Below are 24,431 nucleotides of genomic sequence, written 5' to 3'. Positions count from 1 at the left end.
TAAGTGGTAGCTTGGAAGAAATTGTAGGTCCAGGTAGTATGTAGAGAAAATGATGTCAGTAGATTTATACTAAATGGCAGTAGCAAATGGCTTCTGTGTTTCTTCTTACAGATCTTGTTACTATTATGAGTCCAGCCACTGTAGACACCGAGCATACAAAAGTTCTCCCTTGCATGCAAGGTCACGATCCAGATCACCCGGTAATCGTAGACCCAGGTAGTCCATTCTGTTTGCATTTGGCTCACTTTTTATTCTGTTCTTGTGTGATAACGAGACATTCCAGAAATTGTATGATTAATTTTACTTTGTAAAATTCAAATGTTTATTTACATGATAAATTTGTTTTGTAGATATGACAGCTATGAGGAATATCAGCATGAAAGGCTGAAGAGGGAAGAATACCGCAAAGAGTATGAAAAACGGGAATCGGAAAGGGCCAAACAAAGGGAGAGGCAGAGGCAGAAAGCTATTGTAAGCACTGTGAAGATGATTTTATTTTGAAATAGACAGTGGTGATTTTTACAACCCTAAGTCCCACCCCTGCCACACCCCGGTATGTGGGACAAGAGGAAAAAATGGTTACTGAGTCTGGCAACTGAGTTGCAAGTAGCAGCACGAGTAGGATCTATCTTTCTCATCTTCTGTTCCATATTGCCACTGTCTTTATAAATGAAATGTGATGGGGCTGTGCAATTTGACTGCAGTCTGAACCACCCCTGTGGGCCTCCTACCTCCCCTGTTGGTGGCCTACCCTATTGACTTCTGCTTTTCTATGTGCTCTCCTTCTTTCTCCTTTTCTCTTGTTATTGCTTCTCCATATCCTGCCCCTCCCGTTGGCTCTGGATTAACCAACCTGTACAAGTTGAGATCTTGGCTTTTGCAGTGTCTCCTTAAAGCCTGATTCAAAGTCCATTAAAAATGAGAATCTTTACAATGTTCTTAGTGGGCTTTGCATTAGAGTTACTTGCTTGATTGTCTGCAAAAGTTGTGCATTTCTTCTGATATTGCTTTTGGGCTTAGATACAGAGCTGTGCACAGGTTCCTCAATAAAGAGAAGCAGTCTGGGGTAGCAGCAAGAGTGCTAAGAGCTGGGGCTGTTCTATTTATTTCTCTGTTCCTACTCTTCTTGGTGGCTGTGTTAAAGTCTCACTTTGCCTGAAATTCTCTTAAGTGTGAAATTGTGGTTGATCCTTCTTGTTTCTAAAGTGCTTTGAGCTATAACTCCAATCCAAGTTCATTGAGCCAGCAGAAAGAGTTCCTATTGGCTTCAGTGGACTTTGGATATACTGCATCTGAGCTGTTGTTGTTAGTTCTTAAACTCTTGAGCTATCTACTAGCTACTTAGACACATGCACTAATATCTAGTAGATGTAATCTCACTTGGTAGGTATAGCATTCATTGAAGACGCAAAGAGATCTGTCATGAGTTTATCATGTTGCTTCCATATCAGTTATTGTACTTTATTTACTATAAGTAATGCTGAATCATGCAGCTGAGTAGATAAAAACAGTAGCTTAAAACAAATATATACTTGGACAGAAGCCAGTCAAGTGAAAGTGAGGAGAATATGGTATTCTAGTATAAGGGTGGCAAAAAAGAAAATTAAAGCAATTTTGGGTACCCCCAGGTGCAATTTCATATACAGTAAAAGTTTGTTATCCAGCATCCATGGGGAATGGAGGGGTGCTGGTTAATCAAATATGCCAGTTATCTGAGAGTTGTATTTATCTTAAGTCTGGTGGGTTGAGGGCATCTTTGCCTGTTTGGGCTGCCGCCACGTCTGGCGTGCCAGGGCTTTCACTCCCTGGCGTCAGTGTGTCGGAGGACAGGGAGGGGGGCCCCACACAGGCTGCTTTGCCCTGGGCCATGGTCCATGAAGAAGAAGTGGGACTTGGCTCGTGGCAGCGAAACCAGAAGTGCCACGGTGGGACAGATGCCAGTTAAAAGAGCATTCTGGTTGGTAAAGTGCCAGATAACACAGCTTTTACTGTGTATCAAACAATTTTTAGACATTTTCAGAACCAAAACTGCATTTAAAAAGTAAAAGCAAGCACCTGGTATGCATTTATCCACTGAAATAACCCAGCAGTATGGTAAATTATATCCTGTTAAAATACCAGTAAATGCAGTATAACAGAACTTAGGAAACCAAATGCCTGTATCTGTGTCACATCAGAAGCAGACAAAATCCAATCATTTTTTTTTCTCAAAAAGCTACCTTCAGTATTATTTTTAAAAACTTTGTAAAAATCAGACCAAGTTATTCTGTGTACATTGGAGTGAAACCTTGGCCCACTGAAGTAATGATTAAGTGCCCATTAACTCCAGTTAGGCCAGGATTTTTACCGTTGGCCTCTCTTCACCCTCTGTAATTCTTTCCTACTCAGTAAATTCTTTGATCCCCATCCTGTTGAGGGATACTCATGCCCTCTTCAACCTCGGGAGTTTCTTTCACTTGCATTCCTTAGAACTCTCCTCCTGTTTTCCTGCAAGTTTTTTTTTCATTACTCTAAATTTTGGGGAGTGGTTTTTGCTTTCGTTCCTTTCTTACCCTGCAAAGGCTGATCTATGACTTCCGTAATCACGCTCAGCTTAAATTAACTAAATTCCTTTTTTGAGGCCTATCTTTCAGTAAAACCGTGGGTGTTGGATTGGACAGGTATCTCCTCACAAAAAACTAGAGACGAGGTCTCAGGAGTTGACTGGGAAAAGAAATATGGAGGCAAATGGAGGCTGCAGAGAGGAGATAACTAGGGACAGGGGAACAGAAGGTGCGACTCAGAAGTTAGGTATTAATGGATCAATACCCAGGACTGAATGCAGTAGTGAATGTGTACATAATACTAATAACTGTATGTTTAAACGTTGTCCATGAAATCTTACTATACAGCTAATGAAAGCATCTAGAGTCCGACTAAAAATCTAAGCTAGTAGTTTCAAATGTGGAGGCCTAACACTTAACTAAATTTATATCTAACATTTTAGTGAAAGTGAAATGTGCAGAAATGAAGAATATGCTCAGCTCCCAGTGACATTAATGGAAATTCAGAACCCCTTAAAATTGGGCCATTTATTTGGACACCTCTATATTGATTTTAGACTTAGTTGTTTAAAGTTAAGTTTGAAAATGTGGGCATTAGCCCTCAAATATTTCTTTCTAAATTTGGAAGTATTACAAGGTTCATTATTGTACTAATACTGTCATAAAATGATGTATTTCAATGAGTGCTTTAATGACATGCTTGGTGAACAGGTTTATAATACCTATAGTGAGAGTCTGGCCCTACTTAAGTTAATAGCAAAATTCTTATTGACTTCAGTGTGGCCAGGATTTCACCCCTCATATGTGTTCATTGGACAATAGCCAAAGCCCTCTTTAGCTAACAAGATTTATCTAAATCACTTGATGCTAACTGGCAGTTTTATAAACCATCACAATAAAGACTCATCCATCGTGACATTTGTACAATTTTAAAACAATGTAAAGGACTGTAAAAACTAAATATCTTAAAAACAAAATGAGTGACTTGCAGTGAAGACTGAAGAATGCCTTGTTCCTCTGATATGTGGCAGGTATTTGCTGAGATCCTACAGAAACTTTTACTACAGCAGGCTGATAGTTTTATGTAGCTACTTTCTCAAGGTATCGTTTCAGAAAAATAGCGTAATCCTGGAATTTGTAGGCAGAATAATAATGCTTGAATTGTGAGAGGAATTAGTGAGTGGGTGGAGATCTCAAAAGAAAGTCTGTGAACAGCCCAAAGAGCAGAGTGATAGCTACATAGTGTATTCTCTGTGCCACAGAATGGGAGAGAGCATTGTATAATCAGTGAGTGGGGAATAAGTAGTAAAAGGCTAGTGAACTAAGGCCTAGTTATATTGCGGAAAAAGCCTGAAAGGGTTGCAGAAGTACAGAATGGGACACTGAGCATTAGCACTTTAGGAGCATTGAAACCTTTGGATGTTTGACATATCACAGAAGGGATACTTTAGAACCAAAAGTTTAAACTATGTGTTTAGCAATCCAGTGCTTTTAAATCTGTACTGCTTCTGTTGCTGCTGCTACACTGCTTTCCTCCAAACCTTTCACTCCAACATTACTTGCTGTCTGCAGAGCCTGCTGTCAGGAAGTATAACAAAATACCTGTTCATATACCAAACTAGAAGATTGCAATTAATATCGTTCCTTTTGATTTCTTAACTGTTGACAAAATGTTCATAACACAGATTGCCCTGCATCCCAGAGAGTGTACACGAGTAAGAAGATAAATGCACTAGGAAGCCACAAAGGGAAGCATTGCTTTAGATTAAATAAATTGCTTTGCAACATAAAGACAAGAAAAAAATTATTTTTGTAAATGAATGCTTGGTTTCTCTAAAACATGCCAAACTGTGCCTAAAATGGAGTAAATAATCAGTGGTGAAGAATCTACCTTTTTTGTCTCCATGATTTTCCGTTCCCCCTAATCTTGATAATTACTGTTTATTACTTGTATTATGCTGGCACCTAGACTCTCCACCCGATTTGTGGAAGGCACTTTTCAAAGTATATAATGAGCTACGCAAGTCACATGTTTGAATGAGGTGTCTCTGTGTCAGTAACCTTCATTCTTTGCCCTCTCCTACTGTTCACTTCAGTATATTATTGGATCATTTCAATCCCAGCATCAAGACGCTAAAATCTGAAAACATGTTGGAGACTTCTTTTTGTGTCCTTGTGCTCTCCATTTTTAGTCCGAGCAAGAGCATTGGCACACCTAGTCAAAATCCTTAGCTTTGGTGGAAGCCAACAACCAATGCTTCTGCAAAAGGCAACCCCCCTCTTCCCCTCAAACTCTGGCACCCATAGCAACAGGAGAGGAAAAAGGTTTCCCTGCACCATCTGGCAACCGGCAAAGCCTAGAAGCTTGGGAAAAACCAAGCACATTGCTCTCTGCTTGACAGCCCGGGAACAGCAAGCATAACTCCACACATGGCAGACTCAAACTAGAGAGTTAGAACTCTCCTTTCTATATCCCTTCTATGCATTTATCCTAGCTGCTTTAACATTCTTTCATAACTAAGCCAATCCATTCCCATTTTTAGTTTTTGTACAGTTACTCTCTTGCATTTTTTTAAGTGGTCTAAGGATGAGCACCTTTATTATGTTGTCATAAAACTGATGGGCTGATCATTTAGTAGGGGGATACACAATAGGGATAGGATGAGCTTATTACCTACCTATTCACAGGGAATCAGCAGGTTTTTCTGACAGGCTTAAAGAATGTAGAAAGAGTTCAGATATCTGCTTAGGACACCTGAGTTACTTGCTGTGTTTTATATAGTGGCTTTACATATGCACAGTGATATTGCATTGTCCAGGCTTCAGAGTATTGCATGCAGGCTAAAAAGGATGGTGCAATTTTAGATTAAGCAGTAGGCCTGTGCGAAGCAGCTAGTATTCGATTTGGATTCGGATTCAGCTTATTTGGGGGAGAGTGATTTGATTCAGTGATTCGAATGCTGCTGAATCAGCCAAATCTCTGAATTGCAGAGGCCCCATCCCCTGCCCACCCTCAATGGCTGCCCTACCTGTGCCAGCCCCTGGCTCTTTACAGTAAAAAAGCCTGTACTTATCAGCTGCTGCTGGGTGGGAGGGTGATCCCCGCTGCCCCCCACTGCCCTACACTGCATGGGGGGCTCTGCCATGAGCCCCCCAACCCGTGCCCACCCTCTAAGCCCCCCATAGCTGCCCTGCCTGCCCCAGTTCCTGGCTCTTTAATAAAAACAAAAAACAACCAGGAGCTGGGGCAGGTGGGGCAGCCATGGTGGGTGTTGGGTGAGTGGTTGGCGGTGCTTAGGGGGCTGCAGGAGCAGGCAGGGGCTTGGGCCTGGCAGGGGTCCACCCATGGTTCCCTCCCCACTCCTCCAGCCTTCCCTCCTCCATCTCCTGCTTACCAGCATGAAGTCCAGGTCCAATTCCCTGCTGCAGCCAGCAGGGACTGCCCAAATCACCGAAGCTCTCCAAATCTTTTCTGAATAGATTAGGAGAGCTTCAAATCAATGAAGACCTTTTAATTGGTCCCCTGATTCAATTCGGTGATTCAGCCACTGAATCAGGCCAAATCTCCTCCAAACCAAATCAGCACCTAAAGCTTCACGCAGCCCTATTAAGCAGTGCATGTGCATTTTCTTCAAGGAGGCAGAGAGCAACACTGCTTGATTCTTTATCAAAGTTCTCTAGCATATCCATGCTGCTAATGTGCAAAGGAGAGGTAGAAGGGAAAAATAGCAGAAAGAGACATTGCTGAGCATGGCTTTGCCCTGGGCTGTCTTTGGTTGCCACACAGTCCAGGGATCACTTAACTACCAGCCAACAGGGAAAAGTGAATAGGCAATGGGCAGAGAAGCCAGGCTTTAGAGAAGATGAAATCAGTGTGGAGGTTAGGCACCAAAATACGTACAAGGATCTTAGCCTTAGTCCTTTGCAGAGCTGAAGCTGTGAAAAAAGGAGAGAGTTCAGGACAAAGTTGTGGAGGAGGAAGTTTGAAAGGCGTGAAAAATTGTAGCAGAGATGGGAGTTTTTGACGGAATGGCCGTTCTCTGGTCCACAGAGATGGTAAACCTTGATCTTATTTTGACTACAGATAAATCTTGGTAATACTTAATAGCCTTTTAAAAGTTGAAACTCTAAATAATACTAATAGATTTGGAACCCAAGTTTGTAAGTATAGTAGCTTTTCTGCAAAAGAAAATTACAGGATAGGAAAAAAGGAATGTGTGCTCGAGATGGACCAGAAAATAAAGAAGACAGGTGTGTTTGGCCTGAGGGGTTTGGCAGGGCATCCTTACATTTTTTCATTTACCTAGCAAATCAGTGAACCATATTCAAAGCTTGTGATGCAAGGTAAATGATCTGCTGACTTGGGGTGAAAATCTTGGCAGCCTTTCCAGGGTTCTGTGGAGATTTCTAGAGACAAAAGGATTTTTCTGTAATTTTCCAATGTCTCTTTTCACACATCATTCCCTCTAGCCAAGTGCATTAAAGGGCATATTTAATACACAGATAGGTATTTGTATGTGTAACTTAGTATAAAACAAAAGACTTTAACATTTAGGGGTATGTTGTAAGCTTGTTATGCTTATGTAGCTCATATTATTTATGTGGATAAAAGGTTTGTGTCTTTATGAGAAGACTACAAATACATTCCTATTGCAAATGTTAGCCACAAATAAGCAAAAGTTAGCCATGTCGATATCAATATTTCATAAACCCTATGTTTTCTAGTACCTAGACCACCATGGAACCATTTAAGAAAATGGTTTTAAGAACTTTTCTTTGTGACTACATATTGGACAACATATGCAATTCAGATGTACATTTCAGCTTTAAATTTGAATTTTCTTGATTATGAAGTTTTAGCTTATTCCCTTAGTGATACTCATTTAGGGTTGTGTTAATTGTTTAAGTTTTTTTATTTTTATAGTTGTCTTAGAAGTTATTAAAAAGACAGAAAAACAAAACAAAACAAAAACACATACATACCCATACAGTCTTTCAGAAATGTGTGCAATAATTATTTCCATCACATTGTTATATTACATTTTTAATGTCAGTGTGTGAAATATTATGGGCTCCTATAGACGTGCGGGGAGCCTGCTCCAACATGCTGGAAATCCAGGGCACAGAAACTGATGTGCTCCAGCAGCCTTCCGCATCACACATATCAGTGTCCCCATGCGATCCTGCACTAAAAACATGGTGGTGGGGCACTTTGAAATAAAAAGCATTTGATGAGCTTTAGTTCAAAGCACCCTGTTGCCATGTTTCCAGTGCGGAGATGCTGATGCATGTGACACGTGGGTGCTTTTAATTACCACAGCTCACTAATTAAAGCACCTAGTGCCTTGTCGCAAACCACATGTAAAAATGCCCTATCTTCTTTCATTCGAGATACATTAGCTCATCTAAGGTGTATTAGACAGTCTGCTATGTTATGTTCTGCTCCATCTGGTAGTCATTTAGTTCAATAGCTAGTATCAATAGAACTGTTTCTTATCAAGTATTTTAATGTGGTTAAATCCTTGATTTGATAAGGTGGCCTAAAAAAGTAATTACTGTGCAGACTTTCCTGTTTTTAAAGTTTATGGGACAAGTGATTTCTCATGCCAAACTAAGGAAAGCAAGAAGAATTTGGACAGGGATGTTGGAAGACTTGTATCAGATCCTCCCATCCTCTGTAGTTCATTAAAGCTACTCTGAAAGGTCTTCCCCTGTTAGCAGGAAAATGGATCTGGGCTGAGACATAATGAAAAGAAATGGGTGAGAGTGTGACCAAGAAATAGCTGCTCCCCTCATAGCACATCCTTATAACACCTTGGTTACCCAAAATGCTTCTCTTAGTAGCATTAAGTTCTTTGTACTGCATTGTTGTCCATATTATCCACTAGTAAAACCATATTCTCTACCAGTAAAAATTGACAGCACTCTGTTGAGGAGTAGAGAGACAGTACTTTATTCCAGATAAAGATCTGGCTCTAGACAGGATGCTACATCTGTGGTAAAAGGGAAAATCCTAGTATTTTAACAAGTTGGGCTGCCTAGGACTGGGGAAGATTAAGTTGCACTGAAGAGTTGTATGACTAGTGCTACTTTGCCCTATTGGTCTTGGGAAACTTAGGATGTGGTGATCCCTTTCCACCTGTTGCCTCTTCTGCAGCTTGGCAAATCCATCTGAGTGGAGTATTAATCAGAAAATCCATAAGGTGACCCTCACAGGGGTTCCTAGCCTCTCTGTCACTCTGCCAAGGATTTTATCTCAGGAGGCTTTGAGATGGCTTTGCCTTGACAATTCAAAAAGTACCTTTGCTCCAAGTGGCAAAAGAGCAAATAAAAAATGTAACTGTAACTTCAAGAAATGTTTCATTTTCCTTTGTCCAAGAAACCATTAATTTAATTAAAATTTGTCTGTCAAGCTGAAAACAGGTCTTCCTTAATCTTGAGGTTATGAATTACTGTGGATTATAATGGAATTCTGATCATTCCTGAGTTGTCTGCTATGTGTGGATTTATAATTCAGTATTTATTATTTTGTATATGCTAGTCCCAAAGTGAAATTGGGGTCCCCATAGTGGTGGGTATTGTGTACACACAAAGTAAGACCACTCTTACAAGTTACAGGAATTGCACAATTAGCTAGTTAATTGTGTAATTAACTGAAACCAGCTACATGTGCAGAGCACCTATCACACCATAAAAAGGTCCAACAAGTTACAGAGTTAGACCTCAAAATGTATGTTAACTTTATAGCTGGTTGGTGTCCAGCTTTAATTTGCATCTGTAACAAGGTTTCCTCTGTGGCCGGGAGCCCTATTAGCTGCTTGGGCTTCCAGCTGCACAGGTGCACCATGCCCAGCCACAAATGTACCCATGCCCAGCCACAGCAACAGGGAGTCCTGCAACTGAGGGGATGCTCATCCCCAGCACCTGCTGACCCTGGGTCCCAGTAGCACCCCATGGCTGCTAGGACCTAGTCCTATAGCTGCAGAGGTTGGGTCCCAGCCTCTGGGTCCCAACAGCCATGGGGTGCAGCTATGATTTCCCAGCCTCGTGTGCATGAAGCCTCTGGAGCTGGGAGGTCATGGCAGCCTTGGTCTCTGAGCCCCAGAGACTTTGCCATGGGAGCTTGCTTCTTGCTGGTGTACAGGGACCCTGTGGTCAGGCTCCCCCTGTGCTGGCAATAAGGCGCAGTGGGTTCTAATACACAATCCCACAATCACGCCTCCTGCCATGCAAATGTGGCAAAAGAATTGGAGAGGAAGCAGATGCAGAGAGAGATGAAGTGACTTGACCGAAGTCCATAAAGCACAATATTTGTTGATCCTTTCATAGAGCCTTCCAATGTCTCCTGGCCCTTATTGCTTATCAAATGTTCTGTTCAAATGCCTCATTTGTTCTTCAGAGATCTATGTTACTACATTAAGAGGAGGAGGGATACAGGATATATTGCTATGAACTCTGATACTGTTAAAATGCCTCATGTTCTTCTTTAGACAACTGTATTATATTATTAATAGGGGGAGGGATCTAAGAAGTCCTTTTCTCCTCATACCATATTACTCTGACTGCCCATCCTCAGCACAACCATACAGGTAAACAGAGATCATCTGCACTACGCACATAGTAAAACTGTCTCTTCCCTCCTTCCCCTTCTCAATAGGAAGAAAGTCGTGTGATTTATGTGGGTAAAATCAGACCTGACATAACTCGAACAGAACTGAGGGACCGCTTTGAAGTTTTTGGTGAAATTGAGGAGTGCACAGTAAATCTACGGGATGATGGGTACGAACTTTCAAGATTATTTCTTGTTTGGAAGCTGCCATATGTAAAAAATTATGGAGGTAAGATTACTGTGTATGGGAGTTACCAGTGTAAGTGCTGTGACAGATGACATGCTGAGTTCAAAACCTTATTTATTTTCTTTCATCCTTATTTATTAATCTTGCTAGTTGAGATTTCCTGTCCCAGAAATAAGTATTTAGCTGCCTGACAGGACAATCATGCTGATAAATGGATGCAGTAGTTTTGGCTTTTGCACTACTGGAACTCCAGTTAAGTTCTTGCTTTCAGGAAAGGGTTACATTCATGTGCATTAATGCTTTTTTAGCTTTTGTTCACAACTGTATTTTTCAATTACAGAGACAGCTATGGTTTCATCACCTACCGCTATACTTGTGATGCTTTTGCTGCTCTTGAAAATGGATACACTTTACGCAGGTCAAATGAACCTGACTTTGAGCTGTACTTTTGTGGACGCAAGCAATTTTGCAAGTCTAACTATGCAGACCTAGGTATGTTTTTTCTACTGTACATGAAATGCGAGTACAAAATGTGGAGATCAAAATAGAACACATAATCCAGCGGTATCCAGAATTGGATTTTTGCTTGTTGGCTGTAGTATGTCAATGATTTTATAAAATTGACAGTGTTTTTATGTATTTACTACAACGGTGTCAAATGTAAGTCCTAACCTAAGTTTGAGGTTTTCAGTCATTTCCAGTAGGCAAATTGGGAGCCTCTTTTCATGACTATATTACTATATTGAAATGATAGTTCTGTAGAACAATTCTGCAGGCTTTACTATTCAGTGTAGTTTAGTAACTTTATGATCCATAAATAGATAACAGAATACACCCCCTACCAATATACATTTCATCAGCATTCTTCTCCTGCCATATGTTTGGTTCTGATGTTCAGACTCTGCCTTCAGTAGGTTCTATACTTGATGATTCATGGTTTCACAGATTTTCAGTCCAGAAGAGATCATAGTGATCACCTATGCTGACCCTAGCTATAACCCAGGCCATAGATTTTTATCCAGTGATTCCTGCATTGAACCAAATAACACATGAATGAACAAGAGTATCTTTTTCTCAGAGGCATCCAAAATCATTTTTAAAAACTCCAGCTGATGGAGAATTTACCATGGTCCTTGGTATAATCTGAGCCAGTGATTGGGACAACTGAAACATGCTGATGGCTAGATGCATCTCAGGCAGGGCCAAGGAGGTGATCTTCCCCCTCTATGCGGCACTGGTCAGGCTGCAGTTGGAGTACTGCATCCAGTTCTGGGTGCCACACTTCAAGAGGGATGTGGACAGCATCGAGAGGGTCCAGAGGAGGCCACTCGCATGATCGGGGGCAGCAAGGCAGGCCCTATGAGGACAGGCTCAGGGACCTGAACCTGTTCAGCCTCCACAAGAGAAGCCTGAGCGGGGGGATCTAGTGGTCTGTTACAAACTAGTCAGGGCGGACCAGCAGACATTGGGGGAGTCCCTGTTCCCCCGAGCACCGCCAGGAGTGACCAGGAATAACGGTCACAAGCTGGCAGAGGGTAGATTTAGGCTAGACATCAGGAGGCGCTACTTCACTGTCAGGGCGGCTAGGATCTGGAACCAACTTCCAAGAGAAGTGGTGCTGGCTCCTACCCTGGAGGTCTTTAAGAGGAGGCTAGACAAACACCTTGCTGGAGTCGTTTGACCCCAGTACTCTTTCCTGCCATGGCAGGGGGTCAGACTCCATGATCTGCTCAGGTCCCTTCCGACCCTACTAACTATGAAACTATGAATTGTCACACTCCTTCCTTATACTTGACCAGGGAGGGATGTGAGACTCCGACTAAATATCATGTTCAGATCATGACCCAGATCAAGGGCAGGAGAGTGACTTCAGGGTCATCTAACCCTGAAGTATGCACTCAGATGTTAGAACTTTTACAATAGGGATACAGGGGTGTGGGAGGAGCACTTATGCAACTACAAAGGCCATATAGACTCTCCTGAAAAGTGCCACTTTAACATATTATAAACTCACAACTTATTTCAATTAGCTTTTAATATGGGAATTATTCACTAACTATTATACTCTACCTGACACCTGTCTAAGAGACTAAAGATATAGGAGAGATTATTTTCCAAGTAATATAGCAAGGGACATATTTCTACAGAACCAACATTAATTGGTTATTGTGTTCTTATGAAGTAATGACCACTATCATTAAAATCTCTGCATGACCTTGTAACATGGCACTAATGAAATCGTGTATGCAGTGCCCTTGGCTTTGTGTGAAGTAGGAAGTGAATACAAATATATTTTTTCTAACCAATTGATGTCTTTTCAGAGTAAATGATAAAGGTGATATGCATTGTTCACAATGAATATGCTATAATTCACTTCAACCTGCTAAATAGATAGCGTAAAGCTGAGAAAAGGCAGCTGACTGCTGGAGAGATATAGAGCTCAGGATGAAAATATAAAAGGTGGCAAGTCATTTGTTCAAATGTTGGCTGATAAAAACACTAAAGACAGATTGAAGTCTTGACTTGATTTGACTTATCTTCAGCAGTGATGAAGCCAGAGGTATTTCTAGTATCTCAAAATATCTAGGGTTTAAAATAAGCTGCCTGAAGAGGACCCTCTTAAACATTATTCATCAGTGGGAGTGGTCCCTTGAAGATCTTTCCATATTGAGCAGGTTTCATAAGATATTTCATAATAGGATATCTTTACTTTGTCCTTTTGGCAGCTTGGATGTCTCTCTACTTCAGATTGCTTTCCCTGTATTTCACAGGGAATCTATATCTGTGATAGAGAAGCAGCAGAGTGAACTTACAAATTCATGAGTCAGTGTAAGGGTAGAAATTAATCATCTGTGGGTTGAGTGTCATCTGTAAAACAACAACAAAATGTCTTGATCTGCTTTTGAAGTGATCAAAATTTAGCACATCAGTGAGGCAGCATCCTTTCAGAGTTAAAGGAACTTGCAGTGAACATTGTATGTTCAAAATATTTAATAGGTCTAGCTAAAGCCTTATGAGTAGCTGAAGAAAAGAAACGGTAGGAAAAAGATATTACCCCCAAACACAAGAACTAGGAATCATCACTATTTTAAGTAGTGATGGGTTTGCAATGAAATGCTTGCGCTATACTATTCTGCAAGCATATGTCTCCATACATAACTTTTTCTACATGAGTAGCCCCAACAGTGAAATTATGCATCTGTTTAAACAACTAGAATCTAGAACACGATGTGTAGACTACCTCCAAAACTCGCACTTCACAGCATTTTATTCATTATCATTATTATTATGATTTATCATTACTATTAGCATCTAAAAGTTCCGGCTAGAATTTGGGTCCTTGCTGTATGAACACAAAAATATGAACCTGAAAAGTTAACAATATAATAGAAAAAGCTGGACAAATGTTGGAAATGGAAATAAAGATACAGGGAGGTGAAGACATTTGTACAAAGTTACAGTGACGGTCAGTTACCAACCTGGAAGTACTTAAATTTCAGAATTGAAACCCGAGTCCCAGTTCTCTGTCCTGAATAACAGTCCAAAGGCTTTGCAGAACCAACCTGTAATGTGTTTCATAATGGAAATAATTTGGGAATAATGGCTGCTTGCAGACGTTAAAAAACCAAAAACAGTATTTTACTTCAAACTCTGTGTGCTCCCAAGCCAAGCCCAGTGCATGCCCAGAAGAGGCAGCACATGAGCTGGACCTGGCTCGCCTGATGTCTGTATAGATTGAATGCTTTACTGGGGCTTTTTTGTGCTTTTATGTAACAGCTGATTGACTCAGCTTTAGATGAAAGCCCCAAAAAGCCCTGCTGAAGGCCCCCGATCTATACAGATGCTGCAGAGCTGGGTCAAAGTAACACACTCCTTCTTTTGGTAAAGCATCAGGGTGGGGAAAGGTGGTTTTTCTGGGGGGGGGTTTAGTATCTGCAAGTAGCCAGTATGTCTTGTGACAGTTGCATGCTTGTGGCACAATTATTGGTATAGTAGCTTGGTGGGTGGCAAAAATACCTTATCTTTTTATAGGCCTCCAAAGAGAAATGTGTCAGCACATTGTTCTTTGGAAGCTTGCCTGCTTTACATAAGGTCATTTTCAAGCTCTTTTCCACTATCATTGCTGTTTTTTCCTTTCTCCAAGGTGCAGGTATTAGTAGGTATATTGAAGTAAGTGGTGTGCCCATGGAGTTTGCAGGGCCCCTTCACTAACTCTTTGTCCCTCTTGGTTCCAGATTCAAACTCAGATGATTTTGATCCTGCTTCCACTAAAAGCAAGTATGACTCCATGGATTTTGATAGTTTACTTAAGGAGGCACAACGAAGCCTGCGTAGGTAACATGCATCACATCTGAGGATAATGGAGGGATGACGAATACCTCACGGACATCATGTCCTTCAATAATGGACAATTAAAAAGTCATAATTAGGAATTTCTCCTACTTTACACTCTCTGTACAAAAACATGGTTTACATGAACACAGCTGCTCGAAGAATGAAGAGGCAAAATGGATATCCAGTAAGCACATGTGTATCCATGGGTGTCATTTGCTTTCCGGGGGTGTTTGGTGGCAAGAGATTCTGGTGTTCATAGAGAGTACAAGTGCAAACCACTTGCAATGGCAGCAGTTCCATAGAGATACGCTTAAATGTATGACTTCAACATGTGTATATATTGCCTTTTAACAAGACAAAAACAAAAAAGCAAATTGTAAACTACAACTGCTGATGTCTGGGAATCAGGCACTGCATTCTTTTTCTTCTTTCTTTCTTTTTCTTTACTTCTTTTTCTTTTCTTTTTTTTTAAAGAAGCTTCTTCTCACCATGCAATGATAATATGACAATCCAGAAGAAACCACAAATCATAGAAGCCTGCTGTCCTTTTATTTTTCCTCATGGAGGAGAAAATGAAAGGCTAAAACTTTTCTAACGTTTTGAAGTTTCATCTTTTAATTCTGACACCCATGTAAATGTCCACAATGATGATCTTCCACAGCAGAAATTTCCAAGCCTTGTTAAGGGTCATGTGTGCAGCTTGTTCAGCGATTTTACTCTGATGAGCGGACATGGTATTACATTATTATTGAGAGTTGGGTATAACTATCTGGAGTGTGTACAGGTAGTTTATTTGCTACATTCTCTAAAGTAGTTGAGTATTTACAAATGTTAAATGGAGTATTTTTATTTTGTGTACATACTGTATGACAATGTTCTTTTTTGTTACAGCTATGCACTGTAAATGCAGCCTTCTTTTAAAAAAACTGCTGAATTTTTCTTAATCAAGAATATTCAAATGTAATTATATGAAGTGAAACAATTATTGTACACTAACATATTTAGAAAGCTGAACTTATGCTTATATATATTTGATTGTAAAAAAAAGCGCGTGTGTGTGTGTGTGTGTGTGTGTGTGTGCGCGTGCGTGTGTTTGAGTGCAAAAATATTAATGCTTTGCTCACATTCATCCCTTGTTTGGTGAGCTTCTGTAAGAATTTGTCAAGAACTATCCTAGCCCAAAAGGCATTAACCACTTCTGCAATATTTTTCCACATTTTTTTCACGGCTTAGTTTTCTTTTGCAGTTTTATACACTGAATTTGTTAGGGGAATGAAATTTTCTCATCTAAATTTTCTAGGAGATATCATAATTTTGTGTAAAGTCTCTCAACTGGGTAATCATTAAGAAATGTTTTTATTTATGTATCAACAGTAATTTTGGAATGAGAAGTTTAAATCTTTTTAAAATGCTGTTTTGTTTTATTTTTTGTGATTTTCATTTGATAAAAAATGCTGAGGTATTAAGTACAGTATGATTTTTATGATAATTCTGTGTGTCTAAACACTGTTCTTGAAGCCAGTAATCTTTTCATTAGCAAAGTTTAATGATGGTATTTATCTACATTTTTTACAGTTATACATCCTGTATAAATACTGAATCTTCATTCCTTTGTTTACTAAAAAGACATATTTATCGGTTACAATTATCCTATTTATTATAAATTATGAGATGACTAAAATAATAAAAAGGCCAGTGGAATTTTTATACTTAGGATGCATGACGGTTGTCAGGTTGGAGTAAGTGCTTTGTTTGGAAAATTCAGTTTTTGCAGAAGCAGTGTTTTTTTTGTTTTGTTTTTTGTTTTTTTTACTATGCACTAGCATGGCCTCAGATGTGCCCATGACATTGTTGTTGATGACATTGCTTCTGCGAAATTAAATAGAAACTTCAGGAAAAAACCTACCATTCTGAGCATCAGGATTTCATCAGAACTTGGAGCCTGTAGACTGAATCAGTAAAGTTTGGAGGCTGCTTGAAAGTTTATATAGATTGGTATTCTATTACTGTTTGGCATTCATGACTTCTTTTAAAGATATGGTACACCTTCCTATTTAATTTCTCTTCTCACCCCCAGTCTTAGAAAACCGATTTCACCCCCAAGCCAATGCAGCTGATTTTGATAGCTGCACTCATTTTATCACCAGCATATTGTGTTCTGAGAGATTCCACTGTCTGTCCTGTTGGATGCTTGCTTGATTTTTTGGCTTCTTATTTCTGAGTAGATAGATAGCAATAAAAAAAGAACTTTTTTACAGGTTCTGTGTTACAACTGTAACATCATTTAATCTGCGTAATTCTTGTTGCTCTGTAGGTTAAAATGCAGGTATTTTAACTTTGATTGTGTGAATGCCAAACTAAAGTTTACAACTTTCCTTTCTGGATTTTGAGTATCTTCTGTTGTAAAGAAAAAAATATTAAAAGCAATAAATTATTTTTAAGAAATCAATATTTAGTATATCATATTATGTGTTCAAGGACCAGATGCATTACCTATTTTGCCTTTAAATTTCTGTGATTAAAATTTAAATACATTCTATTTTGCCCTGGATTGCTGACATGAATAAATTGGTGTGCTTTTTTTTCCCTCTCCAAGCAGACATTATGTCACGCTTCATTTTTTTTTTTTTTTACTGGCCTGACAAATATTCTCATCTTGAAGATGGCTTTCCTCTATGGATTTACAAATTACATATGAAATTAACGTAGAACTAGGATTGCTGAATAATCTGAATAAAGCTATTTGTATCTTTTGTAGTCACCGTAGGTTGCCCATCAAAATGTAAGCTTGGTGTTTCCTTTTTTAAGAGAATATTTTCAAATTAGTACGCAAATCATATTGTCATTGGAGGCAAATTGCAGCATAGCTCTATATGCCTTTTAGATGAAGATCATACTCTTGCTTCTAAACTGTGGTAAGTACCACATCTGCAATGCTGGTAACAGAACTGGTACTTGGAAACTACGGTCTTTTCTAGAGATGTAAAAGAGTAATTTCTACGTAACGCAAAATGATACAAAGCCAAATGGAAGGAGCATAAAACTGGGTGGGGAGGGGATATCAGTCTGTGCTAAATAACTCTAAACAACATTGGTTACCACTGATAGCAGCACAGAGAGGAAAGTTTGTGCCTCTGGGTTATACCAGTTGGGTCAGTTGAAAAAAAAAATACCTCCTTTACATCCCTTTAGATGTAAGCTTACAGTAGGTAATGATTATGTGTCCTTTTTGATGGCTGTAATGAGAACTTCAATCATTGTAGTATAAGATCTGATCTATAAATGACCTAGAATAGCCATGTAATATAATGTGATTATTCTAAATTTGTACTTGTGTGACAGGCATTTTCAATAATGTGAACCACTGATCTGATGGAGCTACTGTAAAATGTGTACAGTAGGTGAATGTGTAAAGCTATTGGTTGGACTATGCTGAACAGGGAAAGTGAGCTATTAGTTTAGCCCAAGCTGGGCTATTTTCCACCTGCCAATTCTACCTGTACTTTTGTGGTTTAATCCATTGTATAAAAATTCCTGTGATATTTTTTTTAAATGTGCAGTACACATCAGCCTCACTGAGCAAATAAAGGGAAACGAATGTTTCAAATCCAGTTCTGATTCTCTTATTTATGACAAGTGAATAAATTGTACATTTCCTAACTGGACATGCACTGGGTTTCTATTATAACTGTGGTATAGCTAACATCAAACAGTAGCACCACATGCATCACAGCTGCTGTTCTGGATTTTGAGCAGGAAAACAAAAACGGTCATTTCAAAAAAGAACGTTAACATGTTAGGTGAAAAATGGTGCTCAGGCTTTCCACACAGGGTCACGTTCAAAGAGGGTCACTTTCAAAGACCAGGAGATACCTCATAGGAAAACTTTGAGAAGCTTTCAGTTCAGATATAATTTGAAGAAGAATTACTGGCGCTAAGGAAGCTGTAATAAGGGATACTGGTTACATCTACATGAGATGATAAATGATCAGTAGACTCACTCTACTGCACATTAGTGTGGCAGGCAAAAACGAAGCTCATGTGCGGTAGAATAAGTCTACTGAGTATTAGCATCACAAAACATGTACTGATTACAAAGCACTACTGATTATGGCACATTTAGTGCCTATAATTATGGCACATTAACGCATGTGTAGAAGTCTATCACTTCTGCAACCCCAGCTTAAACCTGGATCAATCTGAGAGCCGGGGTGAAAGTTAAATTCATTTGATAGCTGATGTCTTCAATTCTTCCTAATATCTAAGAAGCACCTGTGTCAAAAACTCAGCATCACAAATATAATTTATTCGTGTCTTTGTCTCAGGAATGAGGCCAGTCTATCAATATACATGGTGTGAGGCTCAAATCTTCTGGGTCTGGCAATGTAACTTGACTGGAAATTCTCAGGTCAGCTAGCAGAGGCAGTTAGGTCAAAGGATGTGGTTGTTGTGGGGGACCTAAACTATCTGGACATCTGCTGGGAAGAGCAGTCAGCCAGTCACATAGGTTCCTAGCCATGTTACAGGACCTCCATCTAACCCAGGAGGTGCACAGTCCCACCAGGGGAAATGCATTGTTAGACCTGGTCCTAGCCACAAGCAACAACCTGCTGAGGGGACTGCGGGTGCTTGATCACTTGGGAGATAGCTATCATCAACTACTGGAATTCACCATCCAGCGCAGGGCGGCGAAGGCCTGCAGCAAAACAGTAACCCTGGACTTCAGGAGGGTAGATTTTAATGAGGTAAGGAGATTAGTCAGGGAGAGACTGAAGTCCCGGAGGGGAGGGGAGTTGGGAGTCCAAGAAGAGTGGTTGTTCCTTAAGGAGACAATCCTCCAAGCTCAAAGGGTGGCAATCCCAACAAGGGTCAAAGGGAGCAAGAGTGCTCAAAAGCTTGGCTAACGAAAAGCATCTAGGAACATCTCAAGGCTAAAAACAAGGTGTACACCCAATGGAAGGGAGGGGCCATCACTGTGGAGGACTATACAGCTGTTGCTCAGGCTTGTAGGGGGGCTGTTAGGAAGGGTAAGGCAAAAATGGCACTGGGAATAGCAACCCGGATCAAGGACAATAAGTCCTTTTTTAAATACATGGGGTTAAAAAGAAAGTTCTGGGTAACGTAGGGCCACTGCAGGACACACTAGGAAGTCTGGTGGTCATACCAGATGTCAAAGCTAACTTATTTAACAACTTTTTTGCCTCCATTTTTCTGAGCAGGGACCAGGTCATCCCCCCTTCCCTCATTATGATTCCTGATGGTCCCAGGGGAGGCACAGCCAGGCCCAGGGTTGGCGTGGACCTGGTCAGGGACCTCCACAGCTTTACAAGCACTCGTGGTGCTCTGGCAAGGTGCTGGAGGACTGGAAGAGGGCCAATGTGGTCTCCATTTTCAAAAAAGGGAGGAGGGAGGACCCAGGAAACTATAGGCCTGTTAGTCTTACCTCGGTCCTGGGGAAGCTCTTCAAGAAAATTATCCAGGAGCACATCTGCGAGGGACCAGCAGGGGAGTGTATGCTTAGAGGCAACCAACATGGGTTCATCAGAAGCAGGTCCTGTCAGACCAACCTGGTTGCCTTCTATGATCAGGTCACTAAATCCTTGGACACAGGCGTTGCGGTGGATGTAGCCTTTCTGGACTTTAGAAAAGCCTTCGACACGGTCTCTCACCCCATTCTCATTAAAAAATTAGGCGACTGTGGTGTCAATCCCTACACGGTCAGATGGGTCACCAATTGGCTGGAGGGCTGTACCCAGAGAGTAGTGGCGGACAGGTCTTTTTCGACCTGGAAGGACATGGGCAGTGGAGTTCTACAGGTCTCAGTTCTTGGGCCTGTGCTGTTCAACATCTTCATCAGCAACTTGGATAAGGGAGTGAATAGCACCTTGTTCAAATTCGCAGATGACACTAAGATGTGGGGGGAGGTGGGCACACTAGAGGGGAGGGACAAGCTGCAGTCAGATCTGGACAGGTTACAGGGGCGGGCAGATGAGAATAGGATGAGTTTCAACACTGACAAGTGCAAGGTGATGCACCTGGGGAGGAAGAACCAGCAGTATACGTACAGGCTGGGGAACTCCCTTCTTGTCAGCACAGAGGCAGAAAAGGATCTGGAACTCATTATAGACTCCAAGATGAACATGGGCTACCAATGTGGGGACGCAGTCAGGAAAGCTAACTGCACCTTGTCATGCATCCACAGATGCATCATGAGTAGGTCCAAGGAGGAACCTCCCCCTCTATGCGACCTTGGTCAGGCCCCAGCTGGAGTACTGTGTCCAGTTCTGGGTGCAGCACTTCAGGAGGGATGTGGACAGCATCGAGAGGGTCCAGAGGGGAGGGCCACTTGCATGATCAGGGGTCAGCAGGGCAGGTCCTATGAGGATGGGGCATAATTACCAAGGACCTAGAACTGTACTAGTAAGACATCTCTATGCAGTGCCTCCTTGTCCTCCCTTAGTCATGTGGCCTTGGGCTGGGCTGGGCTGGGCAGGCTGGAGCAAGCGCAACAGCTGCAGAAGCTGTTTAGGCCATGGCTACTGGAAACTGATGAGATTGTGAGACTTCATTTTGCAGTCTTAGCTTTAGAACCTTCCTTCCTTGAGCTCATTATCCATTCAAACGACAATCTTTCTACTTCCTCCCATGGGTTCCCTCTTCAATGTCATTGTCTCTTTACCTAGCTAATCCTATCTAAGCCCAACCTGCTACAAAAGGTACTTTCCATAGTTGTACAGTGCCTGGCACTGGGTCCCCATTCTCAGTTGGTCTCTAGGCACTACCTTAATCCACATTTACAAACCCTTAATGAGACATGAGTGGCCATGTTGGTCTGGAGTTAGGGAGAAATTTGGCCAAATCCTAAATGTTGAGCTTTTTGTTTACTTTGCACTCAGCATGAAACTGTTTCCTGGGTAGGATTTGCATTGTTAACTTGTTCCAGATCAAGTTAATGCTTAACATTTAGCAGACCAAGTCATCGCTGATGTATTTAATCAATGTCCATGGAGGTACACAAAGAATGAAGTTAGCCCCATAGTTTTCTAGCCACTATGCTTTTTAATTTAATTTGTTTATTCATGTAATGGTTTTACAAAGCTTTTTGATGCTTGCAAGAGGCACTCTAGTAAATTTGCAATAAAGAAATGTATTTCCTTTACTCTTCATGCCCTCATTTTATATTATTAAGGTTTATTGTAGAAAATCAGGGCCTCATTTATTAATAAAACCTAGGACTCTGCTTGAAGGTTTTAGAAATGAATACCGAGAGGTAGGCCGCTAAGTAAGTGGCCTGATTTTCAAAAATGTTAAGCATCCAGAAGCTCCTACTGACTTCAATTATAGCTGCTGGTGCTCAGCACTTTTAAAATCAGGCCACAGTTTCAGAGCCCCAGTTCAGCAGAGCATTTACATTTGTGCTTAAGTCCATCCTGATTCAGCAAAAATCTTAAGCACAAGTGTTTAAGTTCCATTGCAATCAAGTGCTTAATTGCTTTGTACAGAAATGAACTGCAGAATTGGGGCAGGTATATCTAAATATGGATTTGAACACATAATATTAAACACCCATTTTTTTTAAACCTTGGCCTTACATATTTTGTAATCTGGTAGTATCTCTCTAGAAAACAACTAGGGTATTATTTCTGTTAAGAGTAAAAATGGTGGAAGAGAAATTATAGAGAATCTTAAATAAGTCCAAATTGTTTCTAAATTAAATGTTTTTAAAGCCGCCTATACATGTGCAGTGAGGCTTCTCCAGTGCACTGTAATTACAGCAGGTCAAAGTAGACTGAATTAATCGAGTCTGCTGGAGTGTGGGAATTACTGTGCTGCAGCATACTCCAATGTCACGTCTGTCAGCATCCCCGTGGTGAAAAATGGCAGCAGGAGTGCTTTAGTTTGTTTGATGAGCTTTATTTAAAGCGTCTTCACCACCATTTTTCAGCATGGGGACGCTGATACATGTGACACTCTGGGCACTTTAATTAGAATAGCTGTCAGAACCGCTCTAATTAAAATGCCCCCTCCGCTCCTGGAGCACATCTATAAATGCCCTACAATTCTATATGAGGCTTATTAATATTTTTTCACTTTATACTAGCAGATTCATGTGCAGTTATTCTATTGTTATCCAGAATTAATTAATGAGGCACTACTTTCTTAAATTTTGGCTAATGTAACTTTTTCCTGATATTTTACAACTGACTCTTAACATTGATATTCCATGTTCACAAGCAAACTAAACTATAAATCAATTTTCTCTACTTTATCAAACAGTTGAAAAAAATAAAGAAGGTCACATATAGTACAGTATTTCCTTGGAGGTTTCTAACATCATGATTTAAAGCTCAAAAGATAGAATCAAAAGTTGAATTAATCCCTAAGGGGAAAGATTCTATATAGATTCTATTGATAGATACAGAGCATCCCATCTTCACTAAAAGGTAGTATATTTGCTAATATGTTGGGACAAAGGTAAAAACTCTCCTCAAATAAAATAAAATGTAATATCCAACAGAAGAAAGTGAAAACATCTTGTACAGTCTCACCACTTCCTGTGCATCAGCTTTTCTTCAGCCCATGGCAGGGATTACATTTATTATGCCATTAACCCATGATAACATGCCACACACTCAAGAACTTTATCACACAATTAAATGGCAAACCAGCCACATGGTTCTTCCACATTTAATGAGAAACACCTTTGCAGATATTTTGTATCATGTTTTAATTTGCACATGTATTCACATTTGCACATTTATGTTAGTTTAAAGAGCATTGGGGAAATTATTCCCTGGTGCCTGGCTACCCCTTTGAACATGCCAGTGTATTGGGAGCCCAGGATCAGGGAACTGTTCCCTGATCTTGAGATCCCTGCATGTTGGCAAGCTGACTAGTCCTCAGTGCCCTGCTTTGTACAGTGTCCTTTGAAGGTCTTGGGTGCATGAAGCCCAGAAACTGCCTTTCTGATCCTGGGATTTCTGTGCTGGCAGATGTAAAATGGGATCTGATGCTTCGTAGGATCATAAAAGAGTAGGGGAGGAAGGAACCTCCAGAGTTCCTGTAGTGCAACCCCCTGCCTGAGACATGATCATGCCTATTCAAACCAGGCTGTACTAATCTACTGTCGAACCTATTGGCCAAACTACATAGTTAGCCCTGATACAACCACAAGACAGAACAATCTAACTTCTCACAGGCAAAGCAGGGGGACCACAGTGGCCAATATTCTGCTGCTGCAGTGTTGTTCAAATATGCATGAGAGATTCAAGGAAAATGGCCAGCCCCTCCCCATCCCCCTACCTCCCACAACACAGAAAGACCAAACGCCACACCCCCCAAAAAAATAAAAACAAAACAAAACAAAATGCCAAACCCATCAAAAAAACTCACAATCTGTACCATTCTGACCATGGGTTGCAATTCCTTCCTCACCGCAAAGACAGTGATTGGTCTGACCCTAAATTTTATACGAGATCCTATTGCCTTTGATACTATTGCAGAATCACCAAACCAATCACTTTTCTAGAGCACAACTTGCTTCTCTGAGTTTATACAGTATAAAATCTTCTGTTTTGATTAAATAAGAAATGCTTTAAAAATTAAACTAAGCTAAACCATGGCTAGCACTGCACTTGCCCTGTGCACTTAATTCCATATTGAAACTTGAATTCAAGTGACCTCACTTCAGTATTTTACCAGTGACAAGACTTAAAGAAAAGGGAAGAACTGGTAAGAAAAGGGTAATTTCCAGTAA

At 40.6% G+C, this 24,431-nt stretch overlaps 1 protein-coding gene across 2 annotated transcripts in view; it reads left to right on the top strand.

The window, feature by feature from the left end:
- The window catches only part of PPARGC1A (PPARG coactivator 1 alpha), a 575,330-nt gene extending 557,055 nt beyond the window's left edge, over positions 1-18,275 (top strand). For both annotated transcript variants that reach the window (XM_090035708.1, XM_090035709.1), the window contains exons 9-13: positions 112-216; positions 351-471; positions 10,201-10,322; positions 10,680-10,831; positions 14,575-18,275. In XM_090035708.1, coding sequence (XP_089891834.1) covers positions 112-216; positions 351-471; positions 10,201-10,322; positions 10,680-10,831; positions 14,575-14,678 — 604 coding nt within the window. In that variant the 3' untranslated portion in view covers positions 14,679-18,275. The remainder of the gene's footprint in view (positions 1-111; positions 217-350; positions 472-10,200; positions 10,323-10,679; positions 10,832-14,574) is intronic.
- The last annotated feature ends 6,156 nt before the right edge of the window (positions 18,276-24,431 follow it).

Source organism: Crocodylus siamensis, chromosome 2 (genome assembly GCF_052110815.1).
Source record: "Crocodylus siamensis isolate JL-2025a chromosome 2, ASM5211081v1, whole genome shotgun sequence".
Lineage (NCBI taxonomy): Eukaryota > Metazoa > Chordata > Crocodylia > Crocodylidae > Crocodylus > Crocodylus siamensis.
The sequence above is the reverse complement of the archived record's forward strand: the minus strand, read 5'-3'. Positions and strand labels throughout refer to the sequence as shown.